Here is a 23089-nt window from a genome sequence, read left to right as displayed (position 1 = left end):
TGAGAACATGGAGACAGCAATCCATATTCTGTAATGGGAGAAATTTCCTGTGGCCAATCAGCTCTAGAAGAAGGCTGATATACAGATTTCTTCAGCTTCAGAAAGGCTAAGGATTCTCCCACAACTTCTGTGCTGACCACTAGCTCTGTCTTTTGGTTGGAACTGAAGTACGGGTACCAGGTCTTGAGCAATCTGATCCTCGATGGACTCTAACTCAGGCAAGCATTCTGTGTGGAAAATTCCTCATTGATGATAGAATGTAAAGTAGGCAATACATCGGTAGATTCATGGAACTAAGATCTGAATGCTGCTCAGCTACTAAAAGCACAACTAATTCTTCTAAAGTGACAAGAAAAACTTCAAAAGGTTCATCTATCAATGAGAAAGATTAATTATTCTCTTGGACCTCAATCACTGAGAAATCACCCAGTACTGCAAATGATTCTTCCACCTCACCGTCTAGGAAGGGCCAATTCAAGTTCAGCAGTTCTTCATGGGCATGGTGACCATGGTTGCTTCACCACCTGCCACAGTCCCAGTGGATATGTCATTCAGGATTCAATCAGCTCAGTTAGTAATGGATCTACCCTGTCGCTCTTAGTGATGGATATTGAAGTCCCCTCTCCCACAGTACATTCTGTGCCCTTATTTTGAGCTGGTGAATCCTTTGTAAATGTAGCCCATTTGGCATGATGGTGGTGCCACACAATGGAGGGTATCTTTAGTTAAAAAAAAATGAGATTTTGTTTTCTCAAAGACTGCGAAATGGTCATTCCTATCAGTACTGGTGTGGACAGAAGCATTTGTGCCAGTTAGCTTTGTGAGGATGAGATCAAAAAAGTTTTTTCCTCTTGTTGATTCCCTCATCACCTGAAGCAGGTTTGTACTTCTTCATCAGTAGAGATATTATGGAGCAATTCTTGGTGATGGGAAATAAAGTCGCCACCCTCTCTGCTTCTTTTAATTTTTGTTTAACACGGAGAAGTACTGACTCAACAACTGATGAGATGTGTTAAGTGATAATTAGTAGGAGTTTTTCTTGCCCTTGTTTGACCTGATGCCATGAGACTTCATGGGATCCAGAGTTGATGTTGAGGATGTGCAGAGTAACTTCCTCCCAATGGTATCCAACTGTGCTGCTCCCTTCAGTGGGTTTGCCCAATCGAGGGACAGGACATATCCAGAAATGGTGATGGTGGTGTCTGGGATACTATCTGCAAGGTATATCTCCATGACTATGATATGTCAGGCTGTTGCTTGCCTGCCCTGCAAGACAGCTATCTCAATTTTGACGTAAGCCCCCAGATGTTAATGAGGTGAACTTTGTAGAGTGATAGGGCTCTGTATGCAGTTATCATTTCTGCTGCGTGATCTCTCAAGTTTCATTTCTTTCTGACTTTAGCAGTTTGGTCCAACTGAATGGCCTGCTATGCTATTTCAGAGAGCAATGTAGAATTGCAGAAGTTCTGATTCACATCAGATAAGAATGGCAGATTTCCTTACCCAAAAGGACATTAGTCAATCACATAGAATTTTGGGCAGGATGGTAGCACAGTGTTTGGCACTGCTGCTTCACAGCACCAGGGACCTGGGTTCAATTCAGACCTCGGGTCACTGTCTGTGTGAAGTTTGCACATTCTCCTTGTGTCTTTGTGAGCTTCCTCCGGGTGCTCCAGTTTCTTCCTATACTCCAGAGATGTGTAGGTTAGGTTAGCTAAATTAACCCTAGTGTCAGGGGGACTAGCAGGGTAAATATGAGGGGTTACGGGAATTGGGCATGGGTGGGATTGTGGTTGGTGCAGACTGGATGGGCAGAATGGCCTCCTTCTGCACTGTAGAGATTCTATGATACTACAATCAACAATAATTTCATGGTTACCATGACTGAGATTAGCTTTTAAATCCACATATATTAATTCTACTAGTTGCCACAGTAGGATTTTAACCCTTGTCTCCGAGCAATCCTGTACCTCTGCATTGTAAGTCCCATGGTATTAATATAATCCATCACCTGACAATGTGACCATCATGAGCCCAGCAGCATGCTCTATACTGGTTTTCTTAGAAATCAAAGAGGACCAGATCTTGCCTGGAAATTAATAGTAATACAATCTTATTTTGAAATTAAAAGGGGGTGGACTCACTTATAGTTGAGGTACAATTCCTGTATGTAAGAATTAAGTCTACAAACTGAGAAGCGTTATAAATACTGGAAGCAGACATTGGACTTTTATACCTGCGTGATTCACTTCAGTGTCTCTCAGCAAAGGCGTAACTAATGGGATTTGGTGATGATAATTCTTCTATTAACTAGGAGCTGTAGGTTCCATAATCTTCTATTTGGAGATTTAAGATAAATGTTATTTTCATAATTGATGGATATCCTACTTAAATATTTTGCTAGAACTATATTTGGATTTAAAAATTGGGTTCTGTGCTCAAAGTAAAATTGTATTTTCTATCTTTTCTGTAAACGATTAATGTTGCATTGACTATCTCAAACTGTGAATTGCGTGTTTTGTTCCTTAATAAGTTCCTACATAATTTAGAATGTATATTGTAACATGTCAGCCCCATCTTTGTACACTCTTAGTGGAGAGGTGCAATATTGGTTTGATTTGATTTGGCAACTTCTCCAGCTTCCACCCTGAACGCATTATAGAAGCCATCCCCTACAAACAAGCCCTCCATATACACAGGCTGTGCTCAGGTGAGGAAGATCGCAATAGACACTTACCGATGCTGAAAGATGCCCTTGTAAGAACAGGATATGGCGCTCAACTCATCAATCAAGTTCCAATGCGCCACAGTGAAAAACTGCACCGACCTCCTCAGAAGACAAGCACGGGACACGGCGGACAGAGTACACCTTGTCGTCCAGTACTTCCTCAGGGAGGAGAAGCTATGATATCTTCTCTGGAGCCTTCTACATGTCATCGATGAAGGCAAACATCTCGCCAAGGCCATCCCAATATCTCCACAACTTGCCTTCAAACAACCACACACCCTCAAACAGACCATTGTCCGCAGCAAACTATCCAGCCTTCAGGAGAACAGTGACCTCGACACCACACAACCCTGCCACAGCAGCCTCTGCAAGATGTGCCAGATCATCGTCACAAATGCCATCATCTCATGTGAGAACACCATCCACCAGATACTGATACATAGTCTTGTGATTCGGCCAACATTGTCTACCTGATACACTGCAGGAAAGGATATCCTGAGGCATGGTACATTGGCAAGACCAAGCAGACACTACGACAACGGATGAACAGACACTGCTCAACAATCACCAGACAGGAGTGTTCCCTTCCTGTTGGGGAACACTTCAGCAGTCAAGGGCATTCAGCCTCTGATCGTCGGGTAAGCGTTCTCCAAATCGGCCTTCATGACACACGACAATGCAGAATCGCTGAGCAGAAACTGATAGCCAAATCCCGCGCATGAGGATGGCCTCAACCGGGATCTTGGGTTCATATCACGCTATCTGTAACCCCCATGACTTGCTTGGGCTTGCAAAATCTCACTAACGGTCCTGGCTGGAGACAGTACATATCTCTTTAACCTGTGCGTAGCCCTTTCTCCACTCGCATTGTCTGTACCTTTAAGACTTGATTACCTGTAAAGACTCGCATTCCAACTATTATCTTGTAATTGAGTTTCTGTCTATATATGCCATTTGTGAACTGAAATCTTCACTCATCTGATCAAGGGGCAGTGCTCTGGAAGCTTGTTGTACCAAATAAACCTGTTGGACCTGGTATTGTGAGACTACTTACTGTGCCTATCCCAGTCCAATGCCGGCAACTCCACATCATGATTTGATTTGATTTGATTGTTATTGTCACATATATTCGGAGACAGTGAAAAGTATTGTTTGCTGCGCAATATACAGACAAATCATAACATTCATAGAGAAAACATACCAGAAGGATTCTCAGATCCTTATAATACCTGAGATATTACAATCTAGTTGAAACTTGTTTAAAAGACTATCTGGAGACTAATAATATTCTGAGCTGGTTCCTTTGCATTTACGAGAGTGAGTTCAGACCTTCAGACTAATTCATTGAGTTTAGGATTTGTTTATCGAAGTCATCATCGAACAAGTAAGCATTTCAAAATGTCCCAATAGGTGGTTAGTTCTACACTTGCCACCCAACATGTTTCTAATTTGAGAAATTATCCCATGCTTACATTTATGTTTAAATACATGTCTTAGATCGTTGACTGTATAAGGAGTTTTTTTTTAGCTAAAACCCAAATTTAAGTCATTAAGTAGTACTTAAATCAGAACTCCCCTAAAATAACAAAGGTTTAGAAATTGTTTATGAAGGTCATATCAAATCTTTAGAAAATACAAACGATTGCTTTGTTGGGGCAAATAATCCTATCCCAATTCTTCCACAAGATCAGGTCCTTGAGGTAGAAGGCTTTGACGCCAATGGAGCCATTTGAACCCCTACACTTTTATTGCGAAAGTGACATCTGTCATAAGCATCCTTTTACTGCTTCATTTCACTCTACCTCCTTTGTCATCCAGAGAGCTCTGGCTTTGGTTGTCCTACACCTTGCCCCCTCATGGGAATGTACCTCAACTGTCCCGAGCTATCTCCTCTTTAAAGGCTATTCCACCACAATCTTTGACTCCAATCAAATAAAGCAAAATACCGCAGATATTAAAAATCTGAAATCAAAACAGGAAGTGCCAGACATGCTTAGCCCCTCTGGAGAGAAAAACAGATTTAATATTTCATCTCCAATATGACCCTACATCAGAACTGTTCTTTGATTCTAATTTCACTGAGATAGGTCTTTACTCAACCATTGAATTGGTTCTCCTCCAATTACATATTTTATTCTCCTCACTTTGTCTTTCTCCCTTATGCTGCATCTGGGCTCCCATCCCACTGCAAAAGTACAAAGAAAGAACAAAGAAAATTACAGCACAGGAACAGGTCCTTCAGCCCTCCAAGTCTGCACCTGACTGAACTAAAACCTCCTACCCTTCTGGGGACCTTATCCCTCCATTCCCACCCTATTCATGTATTTGTCAAGATGCTCCTTAAAAGTCACTACTGTATCTGCTTTCACTACCTCCCCGGCACCTACCACCCTCTGTGTAAAAAATCTGCTTTGTACATCTCCGTTAAACCTTGCCCCTCACACATTAAACTTGTGCCCCCTAGTAATTGACTCTTCCAACCTGGGAAAAAGCTTCTGACTACCCACTCTGTCCATGCCACTCATAATCTTGTAGACTTCTAGCAGGTCACCCCTCAACCTCTGTCATTCCAATGAGAACAAACTAAGTTTCTCCAACCTCTCCTCATAGCTAATGCCTTCCATACCAGGCAACATCCTGGTAAATATTTTCTGTACCCTCTCAAATCCTCCACATCCTTCAGGTAGTGTGGTAACCAGAATTGAAAACTACATTTCAAGGGTGGCCTAACTAAGGCTCGAGAAAGCTGCAACATGACTTGCCTATTTTTAAAATCAATGCCCTGGCCAATGAAGGCAAGCATGACGTATGCCTTCTTGACTATTTTCTCTATCGCACTGCCCCTTTCAGTACACCTAGATCCCTCTGCCTATCAATGCTCTTAAGGGTTCTGCCATTTACTGTATATTTCCTATCTGTATTAGACCTTCCAAAATGCATCACCTCACATTTATCCAGATTACACTCCATCTTCCATCTCTCCACCCAAGTCTCCAACTGATCTATATCCTGCTGTATCCTCTGATGGTCTCATTGCTATCTGCAAATCCACCAACGTTTGTGTCATCCGCAAACTTATTAATCAAACCAGTTACATTTTCCTCCAAATCATTTATATATATATTACAAACAGCGAAAGTCCCAGCACTGATGCCCGAGGAATGCTACTTGTCACAGCCCTCCATTCAGAAATGCACCCTTCCATTGCTATCCTTTGTCTTCTATGACTGAGCTAGTTTTATATCTATCTTGCCAGCATACCTCTGATCCCATGTGACTTTACCTTCTGAACTAGCCTAATGGACCTTGTCAAAGGCCTCACTGAAGTCCATGTAGATGACATTCACTGGCCTATCCTCATCAATCATCTTTGTCACTTCCTCGAAAAACTCAATCAAGTTAGTGAGACACGACCTCCTTTTCACAAAACCATGTTGCCTTTCACTAATACATCCACTTATTTCCAAGTGGGAATAAATCCTGTCTCAAAGAATTATCTCTAATAATTTTCCTACCACTGATGTAAGGCTCACTGGCCTGTAATAACCTGGATTATTCTTGCTACCTTAAACAAAGAAACAATATTGGCTATTCTCCAATCCTCTGGGGCCTCCTCTGGACCAGGATCTTGAACCATGATCTTGGGTTCATGTCACACTATCAGTAAGCCCCACGTCTTGCCTGGGCTTGCAAAATCTCACTAACTGTCCTGGCTGGAGACAATACACATCTCTTTAGCTTAATGCTCTCTCCATTCACATTGTCTGTACCTATAAGTCTTAATTACCTGTAAAGACTCGCATCCCAACATTATTCTATAAATTGAGTCTTTATGTGCCCTGTTTGTGAACAGAACTCCCATTCACCTGATAAAGGAGCAGTGCTCTGAAAGCTTGTAGCTTGTGTTACCAAATAAACCTGTTGGACTTTAACCTGGTGTTGTGAGGCTTCTTACTGTGCTTCTCCTGTAGCCAGTGAGGATACAAAGATTTCTCTCAAGGCCCCAGCAATTTCCTCCCTTGACTTTCTCTGCATTCTGGGGTATACCCCATTAAGCCTAGGGACTTATCTACCTTAATGTTTCTCAAGAACCACAATACCTCCTTCTTTTTGATCTCAACATGACTCAAACTATCTACACACCTTTTCTCAGACACATCACCCACCAAGTGCTTCTCTTTGGTGAATACTGACGCAAAGTACTCATTTAATGCCTCATCCATTTCCTCTAGCTCCACATATAGATTCCCTTCCCTGTCCTTGAGTGGGCCAACCCTCTCTCCGGCTATCCTCTTGCTCGTTATATATGTATAAAAAGCCTTGGGATTTTCCTTAATCCGTCTGGCCAATGCTTTTTTGTGACCAGTAGTTAAAACCCTCTCAAAATCATTGAGAAACTGCCCTGTAAGAATATTGACCAGAGCCCTGTTGAGGTACAACCTGACTGGTTGTTTAGGTAGCACCTCCCCCAGAACAAGGCGGCATGATGGCACAGTGGTTAACACTGCTGCTTCATAGTGCCAGGGAACTTGGTTCGATTCTGGCCTTGTCTACGTGGAGTTTGCATGTTTTCCCCGTGTCTGCGTGTGTTTGATCCCACAGTCCAAGGATGCATGGGTTAGGTTAATTCGCCATGCTGAATTGCCCCTTAGTGTTTTGAGGGATTAGCAGGGTAAATAAGAACATAACATAAGAAATAGGAGCAGGAGTAGGCCATCTAGCCCTTCGAGCCTGCCCCGCCATTCAATAAGATCATGGCTGATCTACATGTGATAGGGCCTGGGTGGGATTGTTGTCAGTGCAGAAGTGAATAGCCTCCTTCTGGACTGAAGGGATTCTATAAATAAAAAGAACTGGTCTAAATGTTCCAAGAATCTGAAGCCTTCCCTCCCACATTATCACTGTAGCCCCATACGTTTAGTTACCCTCCCCTCCTGTTTCAATACTCAGCAGCTTGTGGTGCCAGAGTAATCTGGAAATTTGAGGGGTTTTTTTATTCACCCTAAAGCCTGCTTGAATCCCTCTGCCTACCTGTGTATTTCTTCTTCATTGTGGAGCCTGTTGTCCATTTTGGAGACAGAGGCAAGTTAAAAAAAATCCAGGTTAATATTTGCTGAAAGCTGGCTTTAAGAAACTTGTTTTTTGGTCCATTCACTGCTCTCGCACTCTCAGTTGGAAGATGCGATTGAAAGGAATGTGGGTCAATGAATCAATTGTACCTTATCCCAGACTACCTTCCTTAATGCAGAAATGGGGGACTGAACGTCCTTCTTCTGTAGTGTAAAAATTGATCACTCTCTTTCCATTCTCTTTGTGTAGAATCTAATTGTCCAATAGCAGATATGATAAGCCTTACCATAGATCAAATCTGAATACCTATATCTTTTTGTTGGAGAAGGGAGTGGATAGAACCTGGGTATAGGTTAGTTTAGAAATCTTCAAAGTTGTGAAGCGGCATATGCTTGTACTCTCAGACTGTGCAGAAATTATTTAAACTAAGCAGTAATCTATAATGTAAATACTGCACTGCTATAACGAACCTTCAAAAATCTTCAGAAGAGATTTGCACATTAGGCCGAATTTTCCAATTTGCAAACCAAGGCCAAAATTTTCCACCTGTTGCCACTGGCAGGATCTTCCAGCTTTTCTAATGGTTCACAGGTGGCAGAGGGCGCAAATAACAGGAAAGCCCATTGAAAGTGGCGGGACTGGAAGATCCCACTATCGCCCAATGGTTGGCTGTCTCCCCCATTGCAAAACTTGCCACAGTGGGGAGGGTGGGGAAAATCTCACCCGGGCAGTTGAGGCAGGTTTCCTGCCAACCACAATGGCAGGTTTCACAATGTATCAGCCACTACAGAGTTCATTAAAGATTCAGCCATGGCAAAGGTGATGGGCAGCTCCAATTCATCAGTCACGCCGTGACCTCACCACTGCCTCGCCCTGACTGCCATATCTCAAGCACAGTTACACACAGCAGGACTAATGTACAGCAAGGAGGTGGCCTCTAAACCAAAAAAGACTGCTGTCCCCAAAATTAACGTTGCCTCCCTGGACCACCTATCAAACATGGTTAAAGTCCACCATAATGTCTTCTACCCAAGCACCAGTTGTAGGTCCACCAACCTCACCATTCCAGTTTGGAAGGCCTTGATAATGGCAGTGAGTGCTAACTCACTGCACAAAGGAGGTCCACCACCCAGAAGACAAAGAGAATGAATGATCTCATTTGTGCCACAGGTTAATTCCATTATTTCATTACTCTTACTTCACGGACTCACCAGTCCAACACACATTGTCATCTCATGAGACATCACCGCTCATTCTCACAAACATCTTTGCATCACCATTAGACTCATGTCCTCTCGAGCTCACATCCTCATCCTGTCCATGGCTCCACTCACCACACACACACACACACACACACACACACACACACACACACACACACACACACACACACACACACACACACACACACACACACACACACGCCGGGCATCTTTGTCCTCTGCCTTGGCATGTATCCTGCTCACATTCTCTCCTTCTGTCTTTATAGAGGACCAGCTCACACACAACAAGACAGAGAGATTATAGACCAGGGGAAGAGTGCCCAACCTCAAGACGTTCACTTCTTTCAGGAGAGTTCCACCCAGGACATGGCTGTGCCTGTGACACCACAGATGTGGGTGGCATATGCCCAAGCAAGGATCCAGCACCAGCTCATCCCACAGGCAGTGACACAGAGCTCACCCATACCCTTCACCAGTGCAGACACACGTATGTTAACATTATTAATACATTTATGTTAATCAGAAAATGTATAGAATTTGGTTTGTGCAAAATCTGTTTCAGCCGACAACTTATCTGTCAAAGCATCATTCTCATAATTAATCTTGGTTTCCTATGAACTCTATTTCCATGAAAGAACCGTACTGCTCTAAGCACCGTCCATAGGGAATTTTAGTTGGGTCCCTAATTTCCCAACTATTGCTCCCACAGAATTCTCCAATGCAGGTTGTGCCCAATGGCAGAATCACCCTTTGCAGCAACTGGTCCAGTTAGCGGTCCAATTACAGGAGGAATTATGGGAGCTATTCAAAAACAGGGGAAAGTGATACCACTTTTAACAACTTATAAATGTGGAGGACCCATTTATAAATTTATTACCCTTTATTAATTTTACCCTTTATTTTATCCCTTTATTCATATCTACCAGTGGGTATAATACAGCGATGTTGGGGAAGGAGGAAGAAAGTTTGTTTTCAGGACACATGAAGCATTGGAGGTCATTGCTTACAACTATTACTATTAAACATAAGAGATGGACCCCAATTCGAACCACCACTATTTTGAGAATGCTAAGCCTCATCAGTCAAATTGTGACTGAAGTGCAGGAAGGCATTCATGGAATAGTCGACCATTCTCAATTTCAAGACTGCCTCACCAACTTGCCATCCCTACCCCACACTCCTGTTGTGATATTGTATGCATGCCAATGCAGACAGTGACATGCGCCTTTAAGAAACTGCATCGTGCCATCTCTATGATTAAGGCTGGAGGATAAAAGGTTAGGCCTCCATGTTAGACATTCATTGCGATCGCTTCTGCAGATGGTCACATCTGTCTGTGACTCTTTTTCAGTAAACTTCATGTATATCCTATGAATCAGGAGTATGGTCAAGTAATCAGCCTCTGTAACTGTTAAGACCCAGGCTAGATCAAGGCCAATGCAGAGCTGTATATAATTGTTGCCAGTTATAAGCTTCATACAACTGTGTTCAACCAGAGCCTTGTCATTCTCAATATTTTGCTTAGCATAGAGACAGGTCCCTCGTGGTCTACTTTGAGACCCTCAGCATACATGTTGGCAGCAGACAGTAAGAGACCATGACAACTCCCACCTCATTATCATCAGCCCTTTTGCTCCAGGGACCTTTCAGACACTTGTGGGACATCACAGGTTTTGGATATTCTTTTTGGACTAGCATTTTATTTTCTCCATAGTGAAAGGATGATGGATTTCAAGCAATAAACAGGTGAATAATTTGATTCAGTTTCATGTAGTGATTGTGTACATACTCAATCTGTTTGCTCCACAAGTTATGAATTTCCCTGTCATAGTTGTGAATATGCTCTGTTCATTGCTCCCTTACTGAGAATAAGGCATTGGTGGGCAGGTATGTAGCTCATTAGTGAGCTGTAGAAGATAAGGACTCAATCTGAATCTGTGACTAACCTTCACAGACCATCAACAGTGCCAGCTGTCTCCTTTGTTACAGCGACCACTCCCACTGCTTTCAGAAATGTCACTTGTATGGGACAAAAACATCATAGAAATGACTACTGACATAGTGCCAACTGGATTTTCCTGTGCTATTTCACACTGAGAGCTCAGGAAGAAGTGCAGTGAAGGATCTTTGAAGGACACCGGTAGGAAAGTGAGGGTTAATTATTTTGGGGGAAAACACAGCAGAAACTCTGTGAGTTCGTAAGCAACAGGTATCTTGCGTAAATGTCGAAAGCTGCTTATCACATTGACCACAACAGAACCTGGATCTGGACAATGCCTGATTGTGCGAGGTCCAGACCCACTGCCAACAGCACATTCAACAGCTTTTGCAAACCTCAAAATAATAAATAAGCCTTTTTTTGTTACAAAAAAAACAGGATTGATGTAAAACCCGCCTGCACATAATCTTGAAGACTGGCAAGTTGTCATAGTTGCTGACTATTTCGCAAATTGGACATGCAACCTACATTCATAGAAGAGATCATTTGACAAGCATCAAAGGGCTATTTGAGTAAGATAGCATGCAGCGATTGTGGAGACAGACCCAGATATAAATCACTGGCTCCTTGAGAAGAATTGTGGGAGAAAAATGACAGGAAGAAAATATTTTTTTTTACACTTTTACATTACCATTGTTGACCTGGAAGTATTAAAATGAAAGCCAAGAAATTTCAAGTACCTTCATTCCTGCAGTATGGAATTCCTTTCGATGATTGAAATTGTTGGCTGGAGATTGTAGAGGTGAATTTCCCAAAATGTTTCTAAGTATCACAACAGTGTGAAAATGGGAGTCCTCTGTGCTGGTCTTTAGGGCGAGCTTGGCACTGCAATCTTCTGGCACTCAGTCAATATTTTCACTGGAATCTTTATGCCAGAGTGGTGGAGGGTCGGAGGGGGTGGGATGGAGACTAATTATGCCAGTGAAGCTGGCTTCAGGGTGCCTGGGCTCCATTGTGCAAGGCAACCTGATCTGACAGTGAACCAAGAGCTGTCCTCTCATGCCCACTCCACCAACATGGGCTGTAGGCACTGGAGCATCAGGACCCACCCAATGAGTCCCCTGGTGGGTCCCCATCGTTACGGCTCCCTCAGTGACCCATCTTTGTTCTGCAATGCCCCCTCCTCTCCCCATGAGATCACCCTTGCATTGCTTCCCCCTTGTGGAACTCCCCCACTAGCAGACCCCACCTTGCATGGCCACCCCACCACATAACCCCGACCTCTCCAACGTTTTGTATGGCCCATGTCGTAGCCCCACCCACACTCCCAGCCCCATTCAGGCTCCACCCCCAATTTTGCTACACTCTCTAGGCACTACTCCGGCACTTTTGCTGTCTAACTGGGCATTGCCAGGGTGCCAAGTGGGCACAGCCAGACCATGCCCCTGATCATCCGAGGGTTTCAATGGCCTCCAATTTCCCCTCAGCATGTCCATGGCACTTACTCCTCACTACTATGGAACAGTAATGATTCTCAGCAGTGAGGGCGAAAGCACCTGGGAGGGCAGAAGCAGCCATGTTGAATCCAGGAATTGTATATAAACATAGGCAGTCCTATGTACATAGGCTTTATGCCCTAAGCTTTTCTCACTGGTAAAGAGCAGCAGGAAAGATAGCATCACACGCCATCTTCCCAGTTCACATGCTGAATAGTTGGCACGGCGAGTCAGTAAGATCACGCACGCCCTGTATTTCCTAAACCAGCTGGTGCAGGGAGACAGGAATCTTTGCATCTGCTGACAGCCTGAAGATTAATCTGAAAACTCGTCCACATAATAGAGTCTAATTGAAGATTAGAATGAAGACAATTTGGCTGCCTCATGAGAAAAGGAGAAAAGATGGTTAAGGGGATGAGTGCCTCATGGACATCAAATTCCTCGTATTACTGCTGACAGTCATTAATGTACACTGAAAAGTTGAGTTTCATGGTACAGTACCTCCAGTAACACATTCCAGGGTAAAAGAAATGTCATCAATTGCAATATCTGTGAGGCCATCGCCACCCACTTCAGCTCCAAACACAACTTTAAATGGATAGTTGTTGGAAACAATCACGTTGGCATATATCCAGCTGGCCTCCTTGCTCCCAGTCACTGACCACATCAAAAGGGGCATTCCATGCTCACTGACACTGTACACCTGGAAGAGAGAAATATTTCCGAAACATTACTGTGCTTACAGAGAACATAAAGGATCTTCTCATTTTTCATTTTTGGGTCACTGCTTTAAGCACAGTTTATCTCACTTCTGTGCTGCTAATCAGCACAGAAATGAGATAATTCTAAGTGAGATCATTCCAAGTGTTGTTCAGCAGCTAAAAGTTAAGCTACTTCATTTTGTTTGAGCTATATGTAAACTGTGTTATGACTATAACAAAAGGATTCTAACAGGCAGCCGAAATCTATACAGGTTTTGAAATAAAATTTTATTAATATCACTTTGGAACAGAGGATAAGCTTTCTCAGAGTCCTCCCATGCAACCAGCACATACTGGATAATCAAAATTAATGCCTGGATCTTTTTGTTTCACATCAGAAGCAGGCACAAACTTGGAAATCTTTCCACGGTTCTCACTCTGACACCTATGAAAAGCTTTGATACGTAATTTCTCATTGTTTATAATCAAAGGCACTTAGGGTAATGATGCTTTCCTCATGCTGGTAATGCAGTATAGTTTATTTATTAGTCACAAGTAGGCTTACATTAACACTGCAATGAAGTTACTGTGCAAATCCCCTCATCGCTGCACTCCGACGCCTGTTTGGGTACACTGAGGGAGAACTTAGCATGCCCAATGCATCTAATTCACCCTGTGGGAGCACGTGGAGGAAACTCACACAGCCACAGGCAGAATGTGCAGACTCTGCACAGACAGTGACCCAAGCCGGGAATTGAATCTGGGTCCCTGGCACTGTGTGAGGCAGCAGTCCTAATCATTGTGCCACTGTGCACCCCTCGTGGGTGAGCCTAGAAATTTGATTACCCATTTACATTGATGGGCAAGTGACCAGGTTTACTGTACATGGACCTGCTCATGTGAGTGCAGAGATCATTGTGAAATTAGCCCTGGAGCTCATTATAAGAGGTCAGGCACGCAGCCAGTATTACTCACGCTGCTTAATGGTGATGTGCCTGCTTTACTGGAGGAGGTAGGAAATTGTGCATTTCTGACATGACTTAAGAACAGCCAGCACTTCTGAAAGGGATGCGTACTGTGGCTGTGCTCAGGAGGCAACACTTGGAACAAGGGAAATGGCATGAAGATCTGTAGGTCAATGTGATATGGGAGGAAGGCGGGGTCAGGGTATTGAATTTGATGATCAGCCATGATTAAGGGATGAATGGCCTCAAATAAAAGAGCTAAGAACAGAGAAAATTACAGCACAGGAACAGGCCCTTTGGCCCTCCAAGCCTGCACCAACCATGCTGCCCGACTAAAATCCCTTACCCTTCCAGGGACCATATCCCTCCATTCTCATCCTATTCATGTATCTGTCAAGACGCCCCTTAAAAGCCACTATCGTATCTGCTTCCACTACGTCCCTCTGCAGTGGGTTCCAGGCACCCACCACCCGCTTTGTAAAAGGTTTGCTTTGTACATCTCCTTTAAACCTTGCCCCTCACACCTTAAACCTAGTAATTGACTCTTCCACCCTGGGAAAAAGCTTCTGACTATCCACTCTGTCCATGCCCCTCACAATCTTGTAGACTGCTGTCAGGTTGCCCCTCAACCTTCTTCGTTCCAGTAAGGATAAACCAAGTTTCTCCAACCTCTCCTTATAGCTAATGCCCTCCATACCAGGCAACATCTTGGTGAATCTTTCCTGCACTCTCTCCAAAGCCTCCACATCCTTCTGGTAGTGTGGCGACCAGAATTGAACACTATATTCCAAGTGTGGCCGAACTAAGGTTCTATAAAGCTGAACATAACTTGCCAATTTATAAACTCAGTGCCCCGGCTGATGAAGGGAAGCATGCCATATGCCTTCTTGACTACCTTCTCCACCTGCGTAGCCACTTTCAGTGACCTGTGTACCTGTACATCCAGATCCCTTTGCCTATCAATATTCTTAAGGGTTCTGCCATTTACTGTATATCTTTGTTAGACCTTCCAAAATGCATTATCTCACATTTGTCTGGGTTAAACTCCATCTGCCATCTCTCCATCCAAGTCTCCAACTAAACGGATGACACAAAGATCAGTGGGAAAGTAAATAGTGTGGAGGTCAACATGGAAAGTCTGCAGAGAGATTTGGATAGGCTAAGTGAATGGGCAATGATTGGCAGATGAAGTATAACGTTGATAAGTGTGACGTATCCACTTTGGAAAGAATAATAGTAAAATGGACTATTATTTAAACGGTGAAAAATTACAGCATGCTACTGTGCAGAGGGACCTGGGGGTCCTTGTGCATGAATCACAAAACCTCAGTTTGCAGGTGCAGCAGGTGATCAAGAAGGCAAATGGAATGTTGGCATTTATCACGAGAGGATTGGAGTATAAAAGCTGGGAGGTCTTGCTGCAATTGAACAAGGTACTAGTGCGGCCGCACCTAGAGTACTATGTGCCATTTTCGTCCCCTTATTTAAGAAAGGATAAATTAGCTTTGGAGGTGGTGCAGTGAAGGCTCACCAGGTTGATTCTGGCGATGAGGGGGTTAGCTTATGAGGAGAGATTGAATAGACTGGGCCTGTACTCATTGGAGTTTAGAAGATTGAGGGGAGATCTTATAGAGACATATAAGATAATGAAGGTTCTAGACAGGGTAGAAGCAGTGAGGTTATTTCCACTTAGAATGGAAATAAGAACTTGGGGGCAAAGCCTCAAAATACGGGGGAGTCAATTTACAACAGAGTTGAGGAGGAATTTCTTTTCCCAGAGGGTGGTGAATCTTTGGAATTCTCTGCCCATTTAAGCAATAGAGGCTACCTCGTTAAATGCGTTTAAGTCACAGATAGATTTTTGACCAATAAGGGAATTGAGGGTTATGGGGAGCGGGCGGGTAAGTGGAACTGAACCACTATCAGATCAGCCGTGATCTTATTGAATGGCGGGGCAGGCTCGAGGGGCCAGATGGCCTACTCCTGCTCTTATTTCTTATGTTCTTACGTTCTTATGATCTATGTTCTGCTGCATCTGTTGATGGTCCTCAATGCTATTTGCAAATCCACCAACTTTTGTGTCATCCACAAACTTGCTAATCAAACCAGTTACATTTTCCTCCAAATCATTTACATATATTACAAACAGCAAAGGTCCCAGCACTGATCCCTGAGGAATGCCAATTGTCACAGCCCTCCATTCAGAAATGCACCCTTTTACTACTACCCTCTGTTTTCTTTGACCGAGCCAATTCTGAATCCACCTTGCAGGCTCACCTCTGATCCCATACGACTTCACTTTCTGCACCAGCCTACCATGAGGGACCTTGTCAAAGGCCTTACTGAAGTCCATGTAGATAACGTCCACTGCCCTACCCTCATCAATCATCTTCGTCACTTCCTCAAAAAACTCAATCAAGTTAGTGAAACATGACCTCCCCTTCACAAAACCATGTTGCCTCTCACTAATACATCCACTTATTTCCAAGTAAGGATAAATCCTGTCCTGAAGAATCCTCTCCAATAATTTCCCTACTGCTGGCGTAAAGCTCACGACCTGTAATAACCTGGATTATTCTTGCCAGCCTTCTTAAATGAAGGAACAACATTGTCTATTCTCCAATCCTCTAAGACCTCCCCTTTAGCCAGTGAGGATACAAAGATCTCTCTCAAGGCTCCAGCAATTTCCTCCCTTGCCTTTCTCAGTGATCTGAGGTATACCCCATCAGGCTCTGGGCTCTGAGATCTGCTTCAATGTGGTGATATAAATCACAATAGTTTCCCCAGGACTCTTGCCTCTTGAACTAAACGTAAATCTCTACAATATGACCAATGGTTTTGGATGGAAATGTTATTTTATCAATTCTATGATGTCACCGAATGATTTGGCGTGAGTGTGCTTGGGATTGTGAAACTGTGAATCAAATAGTAATCCTAGAAGATTGCCTTTCTCTTCCCTCCTCCTCTATTCTGTTAGCCTGAAAGTAATTGCCCAAATGCTCTAAGTATTGTCTCCAGTCTTCCACGGAATTATCAAAAGGATCTATTTGTCCAAATAGGAGCATTTGTGGAATTACTCTTCTTTCTCTCAACTTCAACTGAAATTGTATTCACAGTTTCAGTCTTGCTTTTACCCTCATCGCCCGTGTAATAATCCTTGTTCCCCAGTTAGGGGAAAGCAACAATATGTTTATTTGTAGGTCAAGACTATACAGAGGCTTACAGCATTATGGCTGCAGTCAGCTCCCATGAAGATTCTGGTACATGAACACCTACTTGCCAAGATAATTGTGACCCTGCTCCCTTATTGGCTGCCCAGGTCATGTGACTTTTAGTCTGGGAACTGGCCCTTAAAGAGACAATCAACTCCCTATTCCTGCCCCTAATTCTTGTGTTCTTGTGTGAAAACTGAGTTGATGACATTAATATCACCTACAATGTAGGAAAGGTTGAAATAACATTCATAAATAATTTTACTTGTTTTCCATTCCATTCCCTAGAATAGTCTTTCACAAAAGTATTCACTCGTAGGTAAGTATCACGAGAATGTGTTGCAATGCTTTATCCAAGTTAGACAAAGAAAATGCTGAAAATCTGAAATAAAAGCAGACACTGCTGGAAATACTCAGGAGGTCAGGCAGCATCTGGGGAGAGAGAAATGGCATTAACGTTCCAGGTCATGACCTTTCATCAGAACCTGTCACCAGAAAACCAGATTGTATCAAAATATCAGGAGCTCTGTGCTATGGATTCTGACCACTGAGAACTGATTGGTGATGTCCCAGCTAAAAGTGACGACAAATAACAGAAGTAGGAGGGTGAGAGATAACGCAGATTGAAATCTTATAGGTTTATCTAAGGCAACTGGTAATTGAGTCATGATTTTGAAAGAACAATGTGCAAATTCATTGCACCCTACTGGAATTTCAGGATATTAATATTTAATCAACAACTGTATTTCTTTCAGCGTTTCCCTTACTTTTAGAGTCCCCATTTCTTTGGAACCATGAATATAGTACCAGAATCGCAGGCGACAGACTCCAACACTTGCTGGAAATGGATGGATGGTGGCTATTCTTGCAATGTCACCTTCACGCTGAACTGCGGAATTAATGTACAGAAACATTCCTCCAGCCCCTTCAAAAGAAACAAATAGCATTATGTAGGACCGAATTTCTCAGCAGCAGTGGAGCTGGCAAACAACAACTGGCACATCACCAACAACACATATTTATGTTGTTCTGTTTGCTTGCGTGCAAATATTACAGAGTATGTCTCCTTCATGAGAATATCAATAGTAAAAAGACATCACTCACATCACCCTCTCATGAAAACATTAATCTATGCCCACCATTGTGAGCCAGGGAGCTCACTGAAAAGAATAATTATCCACTTCAGCAGGAAAGGCAGGATTTGACATATGAATTCCCACATTAATGAAAATTGTACAGATTAATGAATTTTCCCTGTCTTGTGGAACACAGAGCAGGCGTGTTTGGAATGTGGAAGGAAAGTAAGCCACTGTGTTTTCTTTGCCAAATGTTGGAGGAATTTCATTTGCACAATATGAAACAAAATAATTTTTGTGCCTAAACATTTTGCCTGAATTTTTTTTTCCCTATTTAATGTTCTGTGCAGAAGGTTGCTTGGATGCATTGGCTGGCCATTGCCTTCCAATTAACCTGTGCTCCATTGCAGATTTGTTGCTTTCTATGTCTCTGGAGTTACATTTGAAGCTTGATGATTGTGGTATTTTGTCCATAGCACAGAAGAAGCCCATTTAGCCCAATTGGTTAATGTTGATGTTTATGTCTCACACGAGATTCCTGCCACCCTAAATCATTCCAATTCATCTGCATTCATTATTCCTTCCTCCCTCATGTAGTTACCTAGCTTTCTCATAAAGGCATTGAGGTTATTTGCCTCAATTTCTCACTGTGGTGCCAAAGTTCACTTTCTGACTGGGCTCTGAGTAAAGACGTTTCACCTCAATCTCTTCTTTGGGATCAGTTTTTCTTGGTGACAAATTAATATCATTGCCCCAGTTTTGTGTCAACTAATAGCATCTTCACAGTAAATAACATCACCTCTGAGGCATTCCATCTGGCCTACTGTATCAAATGCTTGACCATGATCTTCAGCGAGATCACAATTTTTTTTAAGTGTATTTATTAGTTTCACAAGTAGGCTTACATTAACACTGCAATGAAGTTACTGTGTATCATAGAATCATACAATGCAGAAGAGGCCCTTTCGCCCATTGAGTTTGCACTGACATGCGAGAAGCATCAGAACTCCTACATGACCCCATCCACCAGCACTTGGCCCATACCCTTGAATATTAATGGGATCCTGTCTGTGAGCCTGTTGCTGCTTGGGGGATTAGCTAGGCATGCCATGTTGTAAGGTACAAGGAGCTTGAGCAATTACATCAGTGTTAAGAAAGAAAATCGGATTCCTCCCTGGAAATATCAAAAAAAAGACACTACAATCATGTATAATTGTGTACAATAGTCAGCTGTAAATAGCACGGAAGTACTCAAAACTTCATCACAAAAAATTGTGAAGCTCTGAGGTTTATTAACAGCTTCATCTTGTTCTTTGGGGCATCCTGGGATTACTATACTCACAGTGCAACTTCTAAATCAGTCACGTAATTGCTGAAAATCCCTTTGCAGAATATCAATTCTATTTCTTCCCAGTGGTTTCAACATAAACCATACCCTCTGGCTGTTCCCATTCCACTGCAAAAACTTGTGCACTGATAAAATGGAGTAAAATGATGTAAAATGAAGTTAAATTACAATAAAAAATTAATGTGAAAATTTAGTACTTGAGCCTCAATCACTCTGCTGCTAAACCTATCAGACCATAAGACGTAGGAGCCGAATTAGGCCCATCAAGCTTGCTCCACCATTCCGTCATGGTTGATATTTTTCTCATCCCCATCCTCCTGCCTTTTCCTCATAGCCCTTGATCCCTTTATTAATCAAGAACCTAAGTTTAATGTTTGTACTCTCCTGGTTTTTAGCTCTAGTGGCCCCAATTTGCAGGAGTTCATGTTACTTATCATTGTCTTGCTAGGGTCTGCCTGTTCTTCGCCAAGTAAAGCTATGCCTTTCAATAGTCATATTGTGCAGCATGCAACATCCAACAATTATGCTGTCAACTTGCTCCAAGCTATTGCCTAGCAGCAGCAGAGTGCTCCAGGTATTAGAAAATGTCTTTAGCTATCCAATGGTCTGCTCTATTTACATTGTTACTTCAATTTACTTGTGAGAGAAACACGTGAGTTCAACAAATGGGTTATTGAGCAAGGGTTGAATACGATATTCTTGCTTTTGTGATTTTGTGCATCATTGTTTAGCCTTCTCAGTCCTTCAAATAATCATGATAGAAATGGAAACGTCATGACTGCTGTTAAGAATTGGAGGAAATTAAGATTGAAAACAAAATGAAACAATGGATCACAGAACATAAAACAGGGGGTTGATTCGAGGCAGATGTCTGGGGAACTGATGAGATGCAAATGAGCCTCTCAATGGAAAGACAAATACAAATGCGACTGGAGAAAACAATGGGGCTATAGAAGGGGTGAAGTGGAAAGATAAAGCAATTGACCTGTTGGAATTCACCTCCACAAGGTGGATAACATCAAAGGGAAAGAAATAATATAACCCAGTAGTTAAGTGTAGAATTGCAATCAGTCCAGGAGATCCTATGGTGTGAGGGACAGACAAACAATTCTGTAACAGTCATTGTGAATCCCACATAGTGTGTAGCCTGCCTGCTGCCACATAAAGGACATAATGAAGAGGAGGTAGAATATTCTGCATGGGACAGGAGTGGGATAGTTGATATACAGAGATATACACCTATGTATATCAACAACATAGGTGTCTATGTTGATATACATGTCATATATCAACAACATAGACACCTATGTCAAACTCCTATTTACCGACTACAGCTCAAACTTCAACACCATTATTTTGACAATACTGATCTCCAAACTCCGTGACATAAGGCTCAGCTCCTTCCTCTGCGATTGTATCCTACAGTTCCTAACCCACAGACCACAATCAGCAAGAATAGGCAATAACACCGCCTCCATGATTATCCTTAACATCGGTGCCCCACAAGGCTATGTTCTCAGCCTGCTACTATACTCCTTGTACACCTATGACTTAGTGGCCAAATTCCCATCCAACTCAATTTTCAAGTTTGCTAATGACACCACCGTAGTGGGTCAGATCTCAAACAATGATGAGACGGAGTACAGGAGAGAGAGAGAGAATCTGGTGAACTGGTGCGACAGCAATATTCACTCTCTCAATGTTAACAAAACAAAAGAAATGGTCATCGACTTCAGGAAGCATAGTGGATGCGCCTGTCTACATCAATGGGAATGAAGTAGACATGGTCGAGAGCTTCAAATTTCTAGGTGTTCGGATCACCAACCTGTCCTGGTCCCCTCATGTTGACACTATAGTTAACAGAGCCCACCGACATCTCTACTTTCTCAGGAAATTTGGAAAGTCCACCACGACTCTTACCAATTTTTACAGCTGCACCATAGAAAGCATTATTTATGGTTGTACCACAGTTTGGTATGGTTCCTGCTCTGTTCAAGGCTGCAAAAAACTACAAAGGGTCATGCATGAAGCCTAGTCCATCACACAAACCAGCCTCCAATCCACTGACACTGTCAACGCTTTCTGCTGTTCGGAAAAGCAGCCAGCATAATCAAGGACCTCACACGCCTCAGGCATACTCTCTTCCACCTTCATCTGTCAGGAAAAAGATATAAAAGTCTGAGGACATGTACCAACCGGCTCAAGAATAGCTTCTTCCCTACTGTCATCAACAGGGGAGAAGCTGTTCTTGAACTGGTTGGTACGTGTCCAAAAAATAGGATCTTGGATGTCATAACCTCAGCATTACCCCAGTGCAGTGTATCAGCAAGAATAGAAATACGGAGATAGGCTCAATGGCTTGAAATGTTGTGCGGGGGCGGGGGGGGGACGTCTTCAGAGGCATCTATCCAAATAGGACAGGTTGCACTTCAACAGGGCTAGAACTAGGTAGCACAGTGGTTAGCACTGCCAACTGCATGGCAATATGGTAGCACAATGGTTAACACTGCTGCTTTACAGCACCAGAGACCCGGGTTTGATTCCTGGCTTGGGTCACTGTGTGGAGTTTGCACGTTCTCCCTGTGTCTGATGGATTTGCCCCGAGTACTCCGATTTCCTACCACATTCTGAAAGATGTGCTGGTTAGCTGCGTTGACCCAAACAGTACTGGACTGTGGCGACTCGAGGAATTTCACAGTAACTTCATTGCAGTGTTAATGTAAACCTTACTTGTGACTAATAAACAAAACCTTTAAACTTTAACTCATGGCATGAATACATTCACAAGTGTAAAAGGGGATTGGCAGGGAAATGAGCACCAGCATGTAGAAATGGAAAAATAAATAAGCAGGTGCGTAAAGAGAGAGGGGGCGATCTTACAAGCTTGTAGAGGAACAACGGCATGGGTAAGGGTCTCACTCGTAGAAGAACTGAGATCAGGGGTGGAAATGGGTGACATGGAAATAAATGGTTCGAGTAATAGTGCAAGCTACAAAGTGCAGTTTGATCTGAGCTGTTGCCTTGTGATGGTATGTACTTACCGGGTGTGTGATCAGTTACTGGATCAGTTCCTGCAGTGAAGCTTTTGTTTCCGATGATCCAGTCAAAATCATCATCATTCTGTTGCATTAAGTTACAGTTAGTGAACCAAGAGCTTTCAATTGGACCATCAAAGTTGCAGGCTCCCGGAATATTAAGAAACCGTGCTGAAGAAACAAAAACAAAAACTCATTACAATAAATTATATTGAGGATTTGATGCCACGCCAGTTCCTTGTGTACAAGAAGCAACCATTACTACAGCACTCCAGCTACCAGCTTTCGGTATAATG

At 42.9% G+C, this 23089-nt stretch overlaps 1 protein-coding gene across 1 annotated transcript in view; it reads right to left on the bottom strand.

Moving 5' to 3' along the window:
• Positions 1 to 23089, bottom strand: part of malrd1 (MAM and LDL receptor class A domain containing 1) — a 322326-nt gene that overhangs the window by 53535 nt on the left and 245702 nt on the right. Inside the window, exons 30-32 of the mRNA XM_080211010.1 lie at positions 22800 to 22964; positions 18102 to 18259; positions 12958 to 13159 (exon numbers count right to left, since the gene is read on the bottom strand). Of these exons, the coding sequence (XP_080067136.1) occupies positions 12958 to 13159; positions 18102 to 18259; positions 22800 to 22964 (525 nt within the window). The remainder of the gene's footprint in view (positions 1 to 12957; positions 13160 to 18101; positions 18260 to 22799; positions 22965 to 23089) is intronic.

This window comes from Carcharhinus amblyrhynchos, chromosome 2 (assembly GCF_965287045.1).
Source record: "Carcharhinus amblyrhynchos chromosome 2, sCarAmb.v2.hapA, whole genome shotgun sequence".
Classification (NCBI taxonomy): Eukaryota; Metazoa; Chordata; class Chondrichthyes; order Carcharhiniformes; family Carcharhinidae; genus Carcharhinus; species Carcharhinus amblyrhynchos.
Note: the sequence above shows the minus strand (reverse complement) of the source record. Positions and strands in the feature narration are given on the sequence as shown.